The following is a 19,838-nucleotide window of genomic DNA, read 5'->3' as shown; positions in this document are numbered from 1 at the left end:
AATCATTAAGCTAACCATTAAGACAGATGTGAATGATGCTCACTGTCCGCATCTACTCTCTGGTCTGCAGTACTGCACTACCAACTCTACTCTTATCAGTCTATTATAATAACACTTTATATCTTTATGGTTCCCTTATTTGCTTACAGAATCAGTCTATTTTTAACTAAAATATTTTATCAGAAAAAGACTTCTAAGTTTCACTTTACCAGCATAAGTAGATATGACATAAATAGGATCCTGTTCAAAGTTACATGGACTCAAGTCAAACTTTCATAAACTTCATATTTCAATAGAAACCAAAAGAAACTTCTAGAGGTGATCTACTCATATTAATAATTTATCTTTGTGATATCTTTTAAGAGCTTAAGAATAAGTACATAGTATCACAATAGAATGACTGCCTTTCCAGAATCTCTTTTTACAGCATTTACCAACACTAAAGAATTCCATCACTGAAAAGATTTCAAGTATCTCAACTGAGAAAGGAATGGCAGCACTCTATTAAAGAATGAGTGACTAAGATTGAAAAAATCAAACAGGGAAGAATACACACTGAAAGGGCAGAGCATGCCCAAAGAAAAGAAATTAATGCTAAACTATCGACTCTTTACCAGTTAATGAATACCAAATTTTTCTCAAAAAAAAAAAATAATAATAACATGTTGATTTCTGTGGAGAAAAAAATGCTAACTATCATTTTAGTAAATCCTAAATTCTCCTAATGTGATTGAGATAAACAGAAAACAGTAAAGGACAAATATAGCGTGTCAACTCATCCAAAACTTTCAATGTTTTCAACGTCCTAACTTTCAACATTTCAAAAGACCAAGTGCCTGTTAATACCTCAAAAGAATATATGTAGGAAAGAATTCAATCAAAAGTTTAATATAATCTATTAGACAAAACTAACAACCCTGAGTACATTTTGTGCACGTCACTATAAAACAACAGGTCATTTATCAGGATGTACTGTGATTTATTTTAATAAAAATCTTACAAATCCTCAATCACTCCAGTTTAGAGGTGTTTTCTGGGTTTCTATTCTGACTGGATCTAGGCCTCCTAGAATAAGTATCTCAACACATACGCTCTGTCATAAGCGTAATTTGAACATGTCATGAGAGAACTTTAACTACTCTTAAAATGCTATTTCTAACTAACAATGTTAAGAGAATCACATCATAAGGACTTGATTGTACATCTGCTTTATATCCTAGTGGTGGTAAAAGAGGAAAAACAACCACCACAACAATAGCAGCTGTCCTGTCTATTTCACAAGGTTGTTCTAAGGATCAAATGAGATGGTCATTAAAGAGTTCTTTAGAAACTCTTAGGTGCTCCAAGATAAACAAGATATCATTACTAGAAGTTCGGACTTACTCTCCATAAACCCATCCTGCCCAGTTTAATCAACGTTACTTCTATCCCACAAACACAAGCTTCTCGTTTTTATAAAGTTTACCCTTCAAATATACCTTAACTTTCTTTTCTGATAATAATGCTGGTCTTCTTCATCTGCCTACTCCAAAGTACAATACAAATTTCATCTTGTCCACGGTCTTTTCCAGCTAATTATATATCCTAAAACTAGCCTGTAATACTACATGAAAAGCCTTTAAAAAAATAATTTCACTTGCCACCTGGTAAAAACTATTGAAAGACAAGTACAAAACTACACAGGATACTGCTGAACACATGATACCTTCTCAGTGATCCCTAATTACAGTGATTCTGTAATTAGTAAACACAGTATCCACTCTTTTTTTTTTTAACGTTTAGCACTTAATTATGTTCACAGCACTAAGCTAGCAGTGGAGACAGTAGTGAACACGACAAACACAGGCTCTAACCTGCTGGAGCTGGGGTTACAGTGCCTGTTAGAGTTCACCTTATAGCTAACAGGTGTTTACAAGGTTGCCTGCATTGTTACTTACATATGAATCTTTTAAAAAGAGCATCATGAAAAACTCTTGGTAACACAGTACACAGTACACATTCCTTCTATGACTTATTTATACAGGAGAAAGTTTTCTGCCTGTACAATTACTAAGTGACTTCTCAATCTAAAATTAGTGCAAAGGTAAAATTAACATTTTCATTGTATTAGGATGTACTACTATTGCAAGTTAAAATTACTGGCTCAAATTTTCTTGTTGATCCCATTGCTTAAAGTATGACCGACAGTGTACTACCATGGTTTTAGACCCTCATCAGCAAATACCCCTTAAATTTTGTAACTGTTACTGGAGTCAAGGAAAATGCATAGCTCCACCACTGAGAGCTGTGAGAATTCTGTTTATATTTCTTCTATATAATGAGTAATAATACTCTTATGCAAGACAGTGTGCAGCACAAGCTAAGTTTCAACAGCAGTTAGCAATCTTAACTTATGGTAAGACTTAATTTCTAAATATTCATGGCATTCAGCTAGCTTTTCTTAGGTAAGAAGAGACGTTTTTATTTTTTAATAGACTTTTTAGAACTAAGCTTATCAATAAGAGAGAGCTCTGATCTAATCATAAAACTTTTATTAAAATGTGTAAGATTAAATAATATATTACCTCAAATAGTTTTAAACAATCTTACTCCATAATAATATCTTTAACAAGATCTATACAATCTCCAAAGTGATTTTAAAATATACAGATTTAAGGGGGAAAAAATCCTGACAAGTCTAAACTTCGTGAAATAATATTTATGGGAATTTCTCCCTATATTTGTTTTACCTACTGGTGAGGTAAAAGGGATACAAATTCATATTTTTCTGCCACAAACACTGCTCTCACAATACACTGCTCTCGCAACGTAATCATTATGTAAAGAACATGATTTCCACACCTAAAATCTCCCTAAATCAGTAACACGTAGCAAAATCTTTTCAAAAATGTAAACTGGGGGAAAAAAAAAAAGAATTTAAATTGGTATTTTAAGTCCATTCATCTGAGGATGTGTATTTCAACTGTCATCCAAATGCAATTTCTGAAATTCAGTTAACTCTCAGACTGTGCCCCTATGGACAGGACACTGGTGAGGATCTCTTCCTAAGAGCTAATTTACACCTAATTTTCTCAGTATGTTACTTACCTGATTCCTGTGCCTCTTTGCTAAAGATAAAGATGAACTAAAAAATTTCTTTCCAAGGAAATCTGTGTAAATTTATTTTTGTTACCAGGGGCTATGGCTAACTGCTAAGCTCTTCTGGTCTCAAAGCAAATATACTATATAAATAAAACATATATTCAAGTGTGCAAAATATTAAAATCTTTTCAATGAACTTATTTCTTCATGCAATTTATTATTTTTCCCCTCTAAAACAGTGGTTCTCAACCAAGGGCAATTTTGCCCCTTTCAGAACCCAAATGTTTTTTGATTGTCACTATGGGTAGTGGTAGGGTTTGGGAATCCTGATAAACATCCTACAAGGCACAGGACAGTGAGGCACAGCAGAGAATTAGCCCAACCAGAAGATCAACAGCGCCAAGACTAAAGCATCTTGCTTTAAACCATCTTTAACAGTACTAAATCCTTCCACAGTGTCCACTCATTTCTCCAAAAAACCTGTCTAACAGGTCCACCACAGGCAAAGAAGCTAGCTATCAGAAATAAAAAGAGAAAGAAATCCCTGACTGTGTGATCTTGGACAACTTATTTTACCTAAGTCTCAGTTTTATCAGTTGTAAAATAGAGGCATTCATAGCCCCTACATCATAAAACTGTTCTAAAGATTAAACAAGATAAAAAAGAATGTAACAGATGGCAGTTAATAAGTTACTACTTTTCATATCTGACTTTTACACATGCTCTTTTCTCCCTTATAATGGTCTTTCTTATGTTTCCTTACTGAAATGTCTGTAAAACTACAGAAACAATACAAAATTCTACATTTGTAAAATAAACATGAATACTCTTCACTTAAATTCTATTTATTATTTTTCCATACCATTTTCTACCTATCCTCTCCATCTAACAGAACAGGTAAAATCCATAGTTTATTTTAGCCAAAATTTCATCATTTCTACAATCAGAAATCTAAAATTGAAACATGGGTAAAATTTTCAATCAACACATCTAAAGTCATTTATCTCAAATTGAAGATGCAATGTAAAAGATAAATGTTGACATTTAGCTAAGATTCTGTCTTAGCTTTCAACAAGCTAAGCATCTTAAATTTAAATTTAAATTTAAATTTCAACAAGCATCTTGAAATTTCTAAAAATTGAAAATAATATTTACATTACAAAGTATAAGTTAAAGGAGCATACCAACGTGGTAAATAACAGCATTTATAAATTCATTCATACTACAGTAAAAATGATGGTAAAAAACTGGTAAACACAATTGAAAACAAAAACGATACATAACATTGAAGATATCTCCTGAAATGGGATTTTTAAAGTCATAAATTTAAATCACCTATCACTGATTGAAAAATATTCTAGATGGAATTAACTAGAATTTGTGTCAGGAATTACTGAGAAAATAAAGACTAACTGAGGTTTAGGGAAAGGAAGCTCCAAAACAAATACCAATCCAGAATAGTGCAAACCCTCACACCATAAATGTGAATTCTGAGTTGATTTCTAAAATACTATGCAAGCGAAGCAAAAACAAAAAATGGGAAATCAATTCTAGATGTTTCATAAGAAATGAATGACCAATGAACTGAACTATTTAGTCTACATTTAGTTAAGTAAAATTGAATTAGTACCAAATGTCTTTTCCAAAGACCAAAGACTGAACTGTCCTTCTAAGATAACATTTTTCATTAAGATAATTAAATGTCACTTAGCAACTCACAGTATTTTCATAAGGATAGTTTAAAACGATTTGCTTGTGAAGGTGAAAGGAGGATGGTAGTGGAGGGGGAAACATCCTGAGGCCTACCTGAACCAAGTGGAGAGGAGCCCACACTGAGGCTCTGCACACTCCCATTCCTGAGCGGCGTGGGGGATTTCTGAAGACTAGAGCTGGTGACACTCCCTGCAGCTGATGCTACAGACGACGTTGGAGAGGCGGACGAGACTGAGAGATGAGCAGCACTCTCCTGATTTCTGTTTCCTTTTGGTCTCCCAGGCCCGTGCTTGCTTTGCTTATTGCCTTTTCTTTTCTTTTCCTTTACAGTTTCTTCTTCTATGCCAGAAGTTTGAGCCCGCTTATATCCTGCTGTAGGGAGGCTGGAATTACCCAAATCTCCAGGTGAATTTTCAAAGCTTTTAGGCTGCGAAATAACAGCTGAGGCTGAAGGGAGACCAATTATGGAACTAAAACTATTTACCCCCCCTTCCTGGTTTCCAGACTCTCCTTTATGTACATCTTTGGTTGATGATGACTGCTGGGAGTGAGTATAACTGTCATTACGCAGATCTGGGTCTGTAAAGCTCAAGAAATCCTGGGGAGACTGTACAGAACTTCCCGAAGATGATTTTACACTGCCTGGAGTTCCTGAAAAACCGCCTGTAGTGGGGAGAAAAAAAAAATGGGGTAGGAAAAGAAAAAATTAGATGCAAAAGTTCCCATGAGCAGTAGAAACGATACAATCAGCAAAAAGAGAGGATGAAAAAAAACTAACTATAAAACCAAGGACATCAGTATATAACTCAGCTAGATTTTTTTTAAAGATTACTGAAATCAAGTTTATCTATAAAATTATACTTGTCATTTTATAGTTATTAAATTATTAACTCTTGAATTACAAGCTATTACTTGTAAAATTACCGAGATATAAGATGTGGTTTTTTAACCTACCTTTTACCATGGTAGCATTCCTCAATTCTTCCCCAAATGCCTTATATACGCTGAAGAAGGACTGAAGAACAGCAAAGTCTCAAGAAGACTTTCAAAAGACTATGAACTCTGAATGGCATGGGGAATCTTCTCTTTTTCAATTGTTAAGATAGGATTATAAATGTTCCCAACATATAGTAAGAACCAAAAGATGTTGCTTCAGTCGTTAAGTTCAGAGTTTTAACTTCAAGATAATGTTGGTGAATATTATCACTCAGTTACATCTACCCCACCAAAACATGAATTCGATAAAATAATAATGATCACATGGAATAATCTATATAACTCACATTTCTCCCAGTCTACTTCTCATGGAGCTGCATAAAGAAAAGAGACCAGCCACTTACATTTTGCTGCTGCTTTTATGAAAGTAAAATCATAGGAGAGGCTCCTCTCATAAAACTTCCAAAACTGCTTATTTCCCCCACTTTTTAGTTAAAGAATACTAGTACCCTATCATGTCATTATGAAATATAAGAACCTCAAGGTTCTTATTTACCAGGTGAAAACTAATGGCTGTGATAAAATAAGTTCAGTCCACCATTTCACTTTATCAAACTCTCTTGTCACACTTACCAAATGAAGTAACACACGTTTAGACTCAGTTTTGACCACCTAACTATTGTGTTTCATAAAACTAAACTATATCAGGTTTTAACTATTATACTCAGAAACAAAAGCTCAAAATGAAGTGTTCTGTTGGCAGTGGAAATTCCAAGCTAAATACTAAATTTTATTGCAGAGCACATTCATAGATAATCACACATAAATTCACTTAAATATTCAGAAGGGCATTTTTCCTTAACACACAAGAAATAATTTATTTTTAACTAAAGTCTCAAGGTTTTGGTTTTTAAATTTTAAGTTCTTCTGAAATGGCTCATTTAGAAAACAATAACAGTTCTAAAATTTAACTTTTTCAAGAGAATATCTGCCTTATTCATTTATGAAATTACATGTACTTCTGTGACCATTTTCAGGCCATTTCTGTACAGAAAAATATACATATTAAGAAGCCATTTACATCACATCAATCATTTAAGTATAACTGCAATTTGCCGCTTAATTAGCAGCTATAAAGAAGTTCTTTATTATCCATTCTGATCTGTCACCATCTGTCCTTTTCCTGCACATTTTTGTTTTTACAGCTGGTGTCAAAAGCTCACAACAGCAAGGCAAATACTTTAAAACATTTAGTATATGCAATGCTTTAAATGTATATTTTCTAAAATTCACATACAATCCTGAAATTAAAAAAGAAAAAACACAATTACTTTCAATGTTCTACTATAAATTTCAACTTTTAAAACTTTTTAGAATATTACCTCAGATATGCAAACAAAACACATCTCTATCATATCTTAACAGAAGCAGGGAAAGACTCCAATGTTGTTAAGTTTAAGAAATGAGAGATTTCTTTTCTAAATGGATTAGTACTTCAAAGATACGATTAAAAGCTCAAAAATGCAATTTTAGCAGTACAAAGTAAGGTCTTTGTTACAGAGAAGAAATAACTGAATTCTGCCAATCACATTCAAAATGTGATTGAAGTTACATTAAAAATTACAATTTTATGAGAATTCCTTGGCAGTTCAGTGGTTAGGACTCAGCACTTTCACTGCCACGGCTTGGGTACAACCTTTGGTTGGGAAACTAAGATCCTGCAATTCGTGTGGCAGGGCCAAAAAATAAAAAAGTTTTACTATTTATTATCCAAAGTATCATAAAAATTAAATACACAGTAAATTTATTACACACAAAATAGCAAATTTAGCATTTTCTTTTCTACCTAACTTTTTGTTACATGAGGAAAAAGGAAAAAAAAAAATTTAGGACTTGAACATCTTGAATCCAAAAATAACTTAGTTTAAAATATATGAATATACTTTATAATGAAGAGGTCAGTGACTAAGCAATCTTTCTACATATTCAAATTATTTCCTGGCAGATTTTGGGTATAATTTTCATCATCATCAAAAGTTCGAATAGGGTAAAGAAAGGACAGCTCTTGCCCCTCGTTTACTCCTAGGAGTCAAAGGTCAGGATGGGAGGTGGGGGAGAGAAGGAAGCCTTTATTTTATACTTTATTAAATAAATTTGTTTGGAACAGTTTTGAACATTTATATTTCTCAAAATATTTATGTCCATGATAAAATTATACAAAGTAAAAACCTAGAATATTTGGCTAACTGATCCTAAAGTTTAGCTGAGTTATTCTGTTCTCCAGAAAACAGTGTCGCCATTTATTAAAAAAAAACCACAGCATTCCTTGTTAATTCTGAATTTCAGTTAAATAGCAAATTATTTTTTCAGTATAAGTATGTCCCAAAAGAATGCATAAAACATATTTACACTGGAAAAAAAAAGTTGTTTAACTAAAACTCAAAATTGGGTATTCATAATTACCAAAAGATATGGGGCTTCCCTTGTAGCTCGGTCGGTAATGCATTAATAATTAGTAACTATTATTTACTGAAAACTATTTAGCTCCCCTAAAAATTACTCAGTACTTGTTCACTTAATAAAAACGTATACTTTAACAGTTCTAGTGTTCAACTGGGAAAGATAAATAAAAGCAATTTATAAAATAGAATAACTTTTCTATTGAACATAAGGAAAGGAAAACTCCAGCTTTTATTGTTTTTCTCCCCACACTTTTAACTTTATTCCACATCTATTTTAACATTTAAAAAAATTACAGTTCAACTTTAGAAGCACAGGTCATAACACAAAAGGAAAGTGAAGGTCCCAGAAACATTTTAAGAAAGAATATTAGTCTTTGAAGTAATCTTACTATAGCAACTAATCAAAAATAACCTCTAATTATCCAACAGTTATAAGCAAAAAGTAAATTCTTTTATAAAACTTAACTACTATTGATCATCATAAGAACAAGTATTTCAACTAAGACATCGTAAGTAATACCTTGCTGGAAAGGACTAGCAGCTGACACAGTCGTTCCTGGATTCCTTCCACCAGGCTTTCTTCCCCTTTGACCTGAGCTGTGAGCCGAAGATTTCTTCCCTTTGCACTCTGACCCTCTAGCCTCTGAAACATCTTTTGCACTAGTAGTGTGCGAAGAGACTTCCTGGAAATTTGCATTTGTAAATCGAGCTGCAGTATCTTCCAAGCGCTTCAAGGATCCAGATATAGAATTGCTGCTAGTGCTTGTATAAGTCTAACATTTTGATTGAGAAAGGAAGTAAAAGGAAAAACAATTGATTACAATTTGTCTACAAGCGGAAGAAAGATGGCATATTAATAATAAATAATTATTGGACTTGTAAAATAAAAATATGAAAACTTCAGCTATAAAAATAAGTCAGTCTGCCTAAGAAAATCAAGCAAAAGTTTATTTTAGAGTCTGGTATAAATTTTTCTTTTAAAAATGTAGATAATTTATAACATGTTTGTTTGAGCATTAAACTGCAGCAATTAGTAAAAGTACCTATTAGTTGTTTCATTTAGTGACTCAGAGTAAGCAACACGGAAGATATTTGTTTCTAAAGAAGCATCATTTTCAACAAGAACATTCCACTTCTAGACATGAAATTTAAACCAGTTTTAGTGCCCAGCACAGGAAGGCAACATTTAGAAAGAAGCAAGGTACTACAATTTCATTAGTGGGCCACATCCATGAGATTGTAAGGATCTAGCATAGGTCAGAGCAAGAACTTTTTTTTTTTTTTTTTTTCCCAGTGGGTTTTGTCATACATTGATATGAATCAGCCATAGAGTTACACGTATTCCCCATCCCGGTCCCCCATCCCACCTCCCTCTCCACCCGACTCCCCCAGGTCTTCCCAGCCCACCAGGCCAGGCCTGAGCACTTGACTCATGCCTCCCACCTGAGCTGGTGGTCTGTTTCACCACAGATAATATACATGCTATTCTTTCAAAACATCCCACCCTCACCTTCTCCCACAGAGTTCAAAAGTCTGTTCTGTAAAGGTGAAGGCTGCTTTTCAAAAGGAAAGCTTAAAACCCCTGAAACAGAAACCATTTTTTCCGAGTATTTAAGTAGAGAAAAACAGTTATATTTCACAGTTAAGATTTCTAAAAATTAAAAGTACAATTATACCATAAAACTGATTCCCAATCATCCCCTATATTTAGTTGGCGGGGGGGGGGGGGGGGGGGTGGAGGGGCAAGAGAAAGACTGATTAAATGGTTTTCAGTTTTTAATAACCATTTTAATATAAGGTGTGTGCAAATAATGACCAATTAAATAACTATGAAAGTATGATGCCAGATGTAAATTAATCAACATGCTTTGAAATGAAAGGCTTGTTTGATCCAAACAGTGTTGTCATTGTTAAACTGGTGCCTGGACTTTAACTAGACCTAAATTAACTAGACCTGAATAAATATAAATACTTTTCTAATACATCTACCTGAAATCTCTGATGGAACACAAGTAAAAAATCTGAAAATATGCAAAACTGAAATTTCCCAAATATAACAACCACTCAATACAAAACATCAGATAAACTCGAAAAACGAGAAAATGACGATGATAAAATCAGGTTTGTTACCAAATCATTTTTAGCAAATCAATGTTCAAAGAAAGTAATAAGAGAATACTTCAAATGTTCTGAAAACCAAATATTCTTTACTATTACTTTTCTGCTACGTGCCTCCCTAGTGCTACACCCATCCCATAACATCACACATCCAAGAACAGATTTTCATCATCAAATACAAAAGACATTATTATCTCATAAAAATTAATCACTGTTGTAATAAACTATAATACACAAACAAGAACAAAGTTTTCAAAGTATGTTTCAGGAGAAAATAAACTCCCGCTTAACAAACCAATCATATTTAAGTTGATTAAACTTCATGGATGACCTCAGAAATGTGAACCTTTCCCATCCATATAGTTCACTTTGGAAATCACCTGAAATTTCCTTTACAAATATTTTTTCCTCCAATAATTCGAGTTGATTCTGAGGTTTTCCATACCACTCATCTGACCCTAATGAAGTTTAAAAGTCATCTAAAGAAGGCTTTTGAAGGTGTTCTTCATTCAAATATTCTATGTGTCAAATAAGGAAAAGGAGAGAAAACTGGATAGAATACCAACAACAAAAATAGACTAGCTTTCCTGGTGGCTCAGGGGTAAAGAATCAGCCTGCCAGTGCAGGAGACACAGGTTCAGTCCATGGGTCAGAAGGATTCCACATGCCACAGGAGCAACTACTTATGCACCACATCGACCTGAGCCTCTGCTCCAGAGGCCAGGAGCAGCAACTACTGAGCCTGCGTGTCACACGACTGAAGTGCAAATGCTCCAGAGCCTCTGCTCTGCAAAAAGAGAAGCCTGTGCACCGACACAGCAGAGTAGCCCCCACCTGCCATAACTAGAGAAAACCCATGCAGCAACAAAGACACAACCAAAAACTAGTAATTAAAACTTAAAAAAAAAAAAAAAAAAAGGCTATCTGTTTCCACATATCCATCTAAATTAAGGCTAGTCAATCACCTTCAAGATAGGCTTCAGCAGGATGTGAATATAAAGATGTACAAGCTGGATTTAGAAAAGACAGAACCAGAGATCAAATTGCCAACATTCAAAGGATAATGGAGAAAGCATGGGCATTATAGGAAAACACCTACTTCTGTTTCATTGATTACACTAAACCCTCAGACTGTGTGGATCAAAACAAACAGTGGAAAATTCTTAAAAGAGATGGGTGTACCAGACCAGCTTAACTGCCTCCTCAGAAACCTGTTTGCAGGTCAAGAAGCAACCGTTAGAACCTGACATGGAACAATGGACTGGTTCAAAATTGGCAAAGGAGTATATCAAGGCTGCACATTGTCACCCTGCTTGCTTAACTTATATGCAGAGTACATCATGTGCAATACTGGGCTGGATGAATCAAACGCTGGAGTCAAGATTGTCAGGAAAAATATCAACAATCACAGTCATGCAGATGACATCACCCTAAATGCAGAAAGCAAAAAGGAACTAAAGAGACTCTTGATGAAGGTGAAAGAGGAGAGTGAGAAGCTGACTTAAAATTCAACATTCAAAAAACTAAGATCATGGCATCCAGTCCCATCACTTCATGGCAAAAGGAAGGGGAAAAAGTGGAAACAGTGACAGATGTTATTTTCTTGGGCTCCAAAATTACTGGAGATGGCTACTGCAGCCAAAAAATTAAAAGATGCTTGCTCACTGGATGAAAAGCTATGACAAACATAGTCAGCATATCAAAAGTGGAGAAATCACCTTGTCAACCAAGATCCTTCTAGTCAAAACTATGGTTTTTTCCAGTAGTCATGTATGGATGTGAGACCTGGACTATAAAGAAGGCTGAGAGCCAAAGAATTGATGCTTTCAAATTGTGATACTGGAGAAGACTCCAGAGTCCTTTGGAAGGAGTCTGATCAACCAGTCAATCCTAAAGAAATCAACACTGAATACACATTGGAAGGACTGATATTGAAACTGAATCGCCAATACTTTGGCCATTTGATGCTAAAAGTCAATGCACTGGAAAAGACCCTGATGCTGGGAAAGATCAAGGGCAGGAGAAGGGGGGTAAAGGGGATGAAATGGTGGCCATGAAAATGCACAAACTCCAGGAGACAGAGAAGGACCCGGAAGCCTGGCGTGCTGCAGTCTATGGGTCACAAAGAGACAACACACAAGCTAGCAACTGAACAAGGACAAACCTTTCCAAGGCACTCAATAGGGTATCCTTGCTTACCCTAGCACAGTAAGTATGTCTACAAATCCAACGAGAACATGGTATTTGGAAGAAGAGGTATTACAAAGAAAGTAATTAATGAAAATTACACAAATTTTAGTGACCATAGTAGTAATAAATTAATCATAACATTTTATTTTTTATAAACCTCAACACCTAAGTTTCAAAAGATATCACAGCATTCTTAATCAGAAAGAAAAACTTTCAGCCAAAGATTCTACCACTTAAAAAAATTATACATAATGAAAATGGAAAAAACGGCTCTACAGGTTTTACTCAAACAGTCCTCTACCTTAGTGCCAAGTTTGTAACTTAAGAATATTTGTTTCACAACATGCTGTTTAAATAATACGGCACTGTGGAGTTCCATTACAACATACAATCAATCAAAACCAAGAAGGTGGAGGAAAAAAGTACGGGCAGGAGGACAGCCAAGGGAGACACAATGAGTAGGCTCTCAACATCACAAACCTCTGTTTTCTCAGTCAGTTTCACAACCTACATAACTCTTACATATAAGCATCTCACTGCTCTTGAGACCCAAGACAGTGCTTAAAAATACAAATTTTTCAAATAATTGGCCATAAAATACAAATTAACAACTTCAAATGGTACACAACTAAGTAAATATAGCCTTGCTTATTTCATTTCTACTAGAGATGAAATTGGGTATCTGGCTATAGTGACAGTCTTTAGAGAACTGTATAAATATTTTGTGATTTATAGGTAACCTAATGAATCTTTTAGGATAGACATTTACAATATGTTTGATTTTTGTTTCATTGCTAACTATAATTATTAGTTCTCAGATTAAACCAACATACCTACTAAATAAATAAATAGCATTAATTAGGAACAAAAAATATTTCTAACTTCAAACCAAAATTTTTATATTCATAATTAGTCAAAGACTATCAGAGGTAAGAGAGAAATAGCAGTTACTTTTTTAAAGGTATAGTTGTCTTACATTTTATTCTACAAGGCTCTGTAATCCATGTTTGGGAGAGGAGGCACAGAAGGAATGAAAACGACCACAGCTATGCCTTCCACCAACATGATGAAATAGAATAATGCTGGTTTTTTTTAATTATGTACTATTCAAGCCTCTCATAAAATTCACAAATTTTTCACTAGCCCAATTCTTAAAATACAGCACAGATACTTCCAAACATGAAGCACAGAAACTGTGAACAAAAAGATCCACAGAATGGGAAAAAATACTTGCAAATGAAGCAACAAAGTATTAATCTCCAAAATATACAAAGAGCTCATGCAGCTCAATATAAACAAACAAACAACTCAATCAAAAAAACAGGCAGAAGCTCTAAATAGATATTTTTGTACGTCTTTTAATGAAGACAGATTCCCTGGTAGCTCAGCGGGTAAAGAACACGCCTACAGCACAGGAGACCCCGGTTCTATTCCTGGAGAAGATTCCCTGGGAAAGGGATAGGCTACCCACTCCAGTATTCTTGGGCTTCGCTGGTGGCTCAGTTGGGAAAGAATTTGCCTGCAATGTGAGAGACATGGGTTCAACCCTTGGATTGGGAAAATCTTCTGTAGAAGGGGACAACTACCCACTCCAGTAAACTGGCCTGGAGAATTCCATGGACTCTATAGTCCATGGGGTTGCAAAGAGTGACACGACTGAGTGACTTTCACTTTTCAAAGAAGACATACAGATGGCCAAAAGGCACATGAAAAAATGTTCAATATCATTAATTATTAAGAGAAATGCAAATCACAACTACAATGGAGTATCACTTGACAAACTAGTCAGAATGGCTATCATCAAAAAATCTATGAACAATAAATGTAAGAAAGGGTCTGGAGAAAAGGGAACCCTCCTACACTGTTGGTGGGAATGTAAACTGATACAGCCATTATGGAGAACGGTTAGGAGGTTCTTTAAAAAACTAAAAGCAGAACTACCATATGACCCTACAATTCTACTCCTAGGCAAATACCTGGGGAAAACTGTAATTTGAAAAATTACATGCACCCCAAGGTTCACTGCAGCACTATTAACAATAGCCAGGACATAGAAATAATCTAAATGTCCAACAATAGAGGAACGGATAAAGAAGATGTAGTACATAGTGACAATGGTATATTACTCAGCCACAAAAAAGAACAATATAGGGACTTCCCTGGTGATCCAGTGGCTAAGACTCTGCACTCCCAATGCAGGGAGCCTGGGTTCAATCCTTGGTCAGGGAACTAGATTCCACATGCTGCAACCAAGATCTGGTGCAGTCAAATAAATAAAATGAATATTTCTTAAAAAAAAAAAAAAAAAAAGAACAATACAATGCCATTTGTAGCAACATGGATGGAACTAGAGATTGTCATACTGAGTGAAGTAAGTCAGACACAGAAAGCAAATATCATGTGATATAACTAATCTGTGGAATCTATAAAAAGGGTACAAATGGAAAAAAAAAAAAAGGGTACAAATGAACTTATTCACAAAACAGATGTAGAGTGGCAGATGTGGGAAACAAACATAACTTACCAGGAGATAGGAGAAGAGGGATAAACTGGGAGACTGGGGCTGATATATACACACTACTATGTATAAAACAGATGCCTGATAAGAACTTACTGCGCAGCACAGGGACCTCTACTCAATACTCTGTAATCGCCTATACGGGAAAAGAATTTTTAAAAAGACTGTATGTATGTATATGTATAACCGATTAACTTTGCTATACACCTGAAACTAACACAACATTGTTTATCAACTATGTTCCAATAAAAGTTTTTAAATTAAAATAAAAACATGAAACACACAAAGAAAAAAGACTTTTTTAACGTGTCAGTGACCTATGGGACAACATTCAGTTCAGTTCAGTCACTCAGTCGTGTCCGACTTTTGCGACTCCATGAATCGCAGCACGCCAGGCCTCCCTGTCATCACCAACTCCCGGAGTTTACTCAAACTCATGCCCATCGAGTCGGTGATGCCATCCAGTCATCTCATCCTCTGTCGTCCCCTTCTCCTCCTTCCAATCCCTCCCAGCATCTGATGCTGAAGCTGAAACTCCAATATTTTGGCTACCTCGGGCGAAGAGCTGACTAATTGGAAAAGACTCTGATGCTGGGACAACATTAAGAAGCCTAATTTACACGCTACTATAGTACTCCCACCCAAAAGTGGGGGAGGGGGAGGTTGTGGGGAAGGAAGGAAGGAGGAAAGGACTTAAAAATAATTATAGCAGAGGGGAAAAAAAAGAAAAAGTCCTTTGAATAAATAATAGCAGATAAAACTATAAAACTTAATGAAAACTATAAAACCTACAGATCAACTAACTTCAAGTACAAGAAATATGAAGAAAACTCCATGAATGCACATCATAATTATCTAATTATCACTAAAAACCAAAAATAAAGATAAAACTATAAAAGCAGCTGGGGAGGGTAGCTGGTGAGGGAAAATGTCTATGTTCTAAGAAACAAGGGTAAGGATGAAAATAAATTTCTCCTGAAAAAGATGCAAGGTTAAAAAAAGAAGTGTAAAATCTCCAATGTACTAAAAGAAACAATCATTAATCTAAAATTCTAAAGTGAGTTAAAATATCTTGCAAAAAACACAGGCAAAATAATTGTTTTACAGATTTTTTAAAAAAAAGCTGACAGAACTAATCACCAGCAGTTAACACCATAGTAAACACTGCAGGTGGTCTTTTAGGAAGGAGGACAACAATGCAAATTTGAATGTACACAAATCAAGAGCACTAAAAACAATAATTACATGGATAAATATAGAAGGTTTTTTAATTACTTAAGTCTCTTTTTAAAGTAATCGATGATTTAGAGCAAAAATAGTAACAATTGTGAGGTTTATAAAATATGCAAAAATTTTAAAACATCAAAGAAACAGGTTGAAAGAAAAAATGGTAGGAATGGGAGTATATAGTTGCAAGGTTCTTATGTGGTATATGAAATAGGGTAATATCTCTTGAAGGCAGACTCTGACAAGCTAAAAATGTATAAACCCTAAAGTAACCAATAAAAATAACACAATGAAGAATTATTACTAATCAGCCACAATGGAATCACCAAAAATGGTCAATGAGAAAAAGAAAACGAAAAATGATGGGCAAATTAAAAAGGATTAACAAAGGATAGATCTAAATACAACCATATAAATAATCACATTACATGCAAATTACCTGAACATTCCCATTAAAAGGCAGAGATTATAACAGTGAAAAAAGAAATTCAAGACTTCATGTTGCCTACAAAAAAAACCCATTTAAACAATAAATACAGAAAGATATTAAAAGCATAGGAAAGACATAGCAATCTGACACTAATTCAAAGAAATCTGAATTCATAACATTAATATCAAAGTACATTTCAAACAAGGAATATTACCAGGATAAAGATGTTTATTCAGCAAGAGGATATAAGAATCCTAAATGTTCTCTAACTAATAAGAGACCTGCAAAATAAATGAAGCAAAAACTGAAGAGAAAAAAACAAATAACGAAATGTACAGTTATAGTAAGAGAGGTTAATTTCCTTTTCTCCAAAATTGACTGAACAAGTAGAACAAAAATATAAAAATAAATAAGGATATAAAGAACTTTAGCAATGTAAGTCAACTTGACCTAAATCATAATTCACATTTATAGAAAATCTTCATAAAATAAGAGAATAAATAATTTTGAAAAAGCATACATAAAAAGATAATCCATGTTGTGTCATTAAAAAAACAAAAAATTGAAAATGAATTATGACACAAAGATATTGAATGAGAAATCAACAAGATGTGAAAAATTCCTAAAATATTTCAAAAGTAAATGAAACACTTGTAAGTAACCTACAAACAAGAAATCAAAAGGAAGCCATAAGATATTTGTTCAATAAGTAAAATGAAAATACAACATGCCAATATCATAATTTGTAAGTGGTGCTTAGAACAAAGCTTTTAGCCTTAAATGTCCATACTAGCACTTCTAGATTCTAGTCAGCATTTAATAAGGAACTTTGAAGCCTTCATTCCATCCTAACAAGTAAAAAGCCTAAGAAACTGAAAAGTTAGTAACTCTTTTTTGATGCGTCAGAGAAGTCAGGCCACAGGGCAAACCGCCAAAATGTGACAGATATAGAGGATCACAGCACGGCCAAACAGAAATCTCCATGGCAACCAGTATTGGAGTAGGAAAACCTCAAGTGTGACTAACAAATTGCTGAAGGTTAAGTGTGTACATGCCTGAGAGATAAAAACACTCAGGACTCAATCATAGGGAAACCCTCAAACTTTCCAAGTTTCACCTCCAGGATACCTACCCAAGTCTTGATAGTGAATACCAGAAGAAAAAATACACGCCTGCTTCCATAAGGGAAAGGGGGAAAGGAAGATTCTGAAAAATGCTAAGGTATTCTGTTCTTAGTAAGACCTGTTCTTAGGGATCTACTCTACCAGAGCATCATCTGCTGCAGTTGTATCAGAGCTTCAAGTACATGAAGGAAGGGAAATATCCAACTACAACCCCCACCCGCATCCTGTCCCACCAAAGCAGGTTAGAGGGTGAGAATCACTCATGGTTCACAGTCCAGGAGCACAGGCTCACCAAAAGACTGAGAACTAACCAAAGGAATATAGAACGCTTTCTGTCCCTCTTACCATCACATTATTTTAAAAGGCCTACTTATCATACTTGCTTTTATCCAGTATATCATACACATCTTTTCACAAAAAACTATGAGGCACATTAGAAGACACATCTACAGCATGAAAAGAATAAACAAACATCAGAACCAGAGACAGATTAAGGCAGGACTGTGGGAATTACCAACCCAGGAATTCTTTAAACTATGATTAGTATGTTAAGGGTTTTAATGTAAAAAGCAGCATGTAACAACAGATGGATATTGCAAGCAAAAAATGAAAAAGAAACTCTAAGAAAAAATTAAAGAATCTTTGAGATCAAATGCTCTATAACAAAAATGAAGACTTTGATGTACTCACTAGCACACTGGGCATGGCTAAGAAAAGCATCTCAGAGCTTGAGGATATGAAAATACAAACTTTGAAAAACGAAAAGTGAAGAGAAAAAAACAACTAAGAAACACAGAACAATATCCAAGAATCACAAGACAACTATAAAAGGTGTAAACACAGTTGTAGTAGGAATACCAGAAGGAAAAGAAAGGAACAGAAGTAATATTTGAAGGAATAGTGACTAGGAATTTAACCAAAATTAAAGTCAAAAACCAAATGACAGATCCAAAAAGCTTTGAGAATACCAAGATAAAAGCCAAAAAGCAAGCATACAAACAAAAACACATAGGCACATAATACTGAAAATGCAGAAAAGCAGAGATAACGGAAAACACTCTCGAAGAACCCAGAAGGTGGAAAGCTTTACCTACAAAGGAGCAAAGATAAGAATTACAACTGATTTCTCTTCAGGAGCAATGCAAACAACGGAGTGATGTAAAATATTCAGTGTTAAGGAAAAAAGAAACTAGAATTCTGCATGCTGCAAAATTATCCTAAAAGAGTGAAAGACAAAGACAAAAACTGAGGTAATTTGTTACTGGCAGCCGTGCCTTGCAGTAAGTGTGAAAAATTCTTCAGAGAAGGAAAATGAAACAGGTCAGAAACATGGATTTATATAAAGCAGCAATTAGAGAATGAATCAATGAAGGTAAAATAATTGATTTTTCTTACTCTTAATTGATTTTAATAGTTTGCTCAATGATACATTTGATTATATAGTTATATATTCACATGCTAGAATCCCAGGGATGGGGTCGCACAGAGTCGGACACGACTGAAGTGACTTAGCAGTAGTAGCAGCATGCTCATGTGTAAGTGAAATGAATAACAGTATTGACAGAAAAGACAGAAGGCATAAATTAGGAATTCTTTGTTATTATAAGATATTGTACTACCATGAAACAGTATAGTGTTATTGAATGTAGCCTTAGATACACTGTAAAGACATACTGCAAACATGAGGACAACCATGAAAGGAAAAAAAAAAACAAAATACAACTGGTATGTTAAGAACTTAGAGAAAAAGAAATCATATAAAACATCCAATAAAAACCACAAAAGGTAGAAAACACGTGAAAGACAAAAACAGGAACAAAGACCAAGATCAACAACAAAAAAGTAACGGCTTTCATAGATACTAACCTAAACTGTATCAACAAATTATCCTAAACATATAAATGGTCTAAATATACTAATTAAAAGATAGAAATGGTCAGAGTGAATCAAAAAACAAAACTCAAGTGTAGTAAATATAGAGACACACTGTGGTTAAAAATCAATGGATGAAGGAAAAAATCAATAAATGGAAGAAGATA

The 19,838-nt window shown here is 34.4% G+C and overlaps 1 protein-coding gene across 5 annotated transcripts in view; it reads right to left on the bottom strand.

Annotated features, from left to right (window-relative positions):
* Window positions 1-19,838, bottom strand: part of MLLT10 (MLLT10 histone lysine methyltransferase DOT1L cofactor) — a 219,936-nt gene that overhangs the window by 68,605 nt on the left and 131,493 nt on the right. For all 5 annotated transcript variants that reach the window (XR_010661422.1, XM_065921077.1, XM_065921078.1 and 2 more), the window contains exons 10-11: window positions 8,713-8,965; window positions 4,888-5,457 (exon numbers count right to left, since the gene is read on the bottom strand). Coding sequence is in view for 4 of the 5 variants with exons in the window: in XM_065921077.1 (XP_065777149.1) it covers window positions 4,888-5,457; window positions 8,713-8,965 (823 nt within the window). In the remaining variant the exon portion in view is untranslated. The remainder of the gene's footprint in view (window positions 1-4,887; window positions 5,458-8,712; window positions 8,966-19,838) is intronic.

This window comes from Muntiacus reevesi, chromosome 2 (assembly GCF_963930625.1).
Source record: "Muntiacus reevesi chromosome 2, mMunRee1.1, whole genome shotgun sequence".
NCBI classification, from domain to species: domain Eukaryota; kingdom Metazoa; phylum Chordata; class Mammalia; order Artiodactyla; family Cervidae; genus Muntiacus; species Muntiacus reevesi.
The sequence above is the reverse complement of the archived record's forward strand: the minus strand, read 5'-3'. Positions and strand labels throughout refer to the sequence as shown.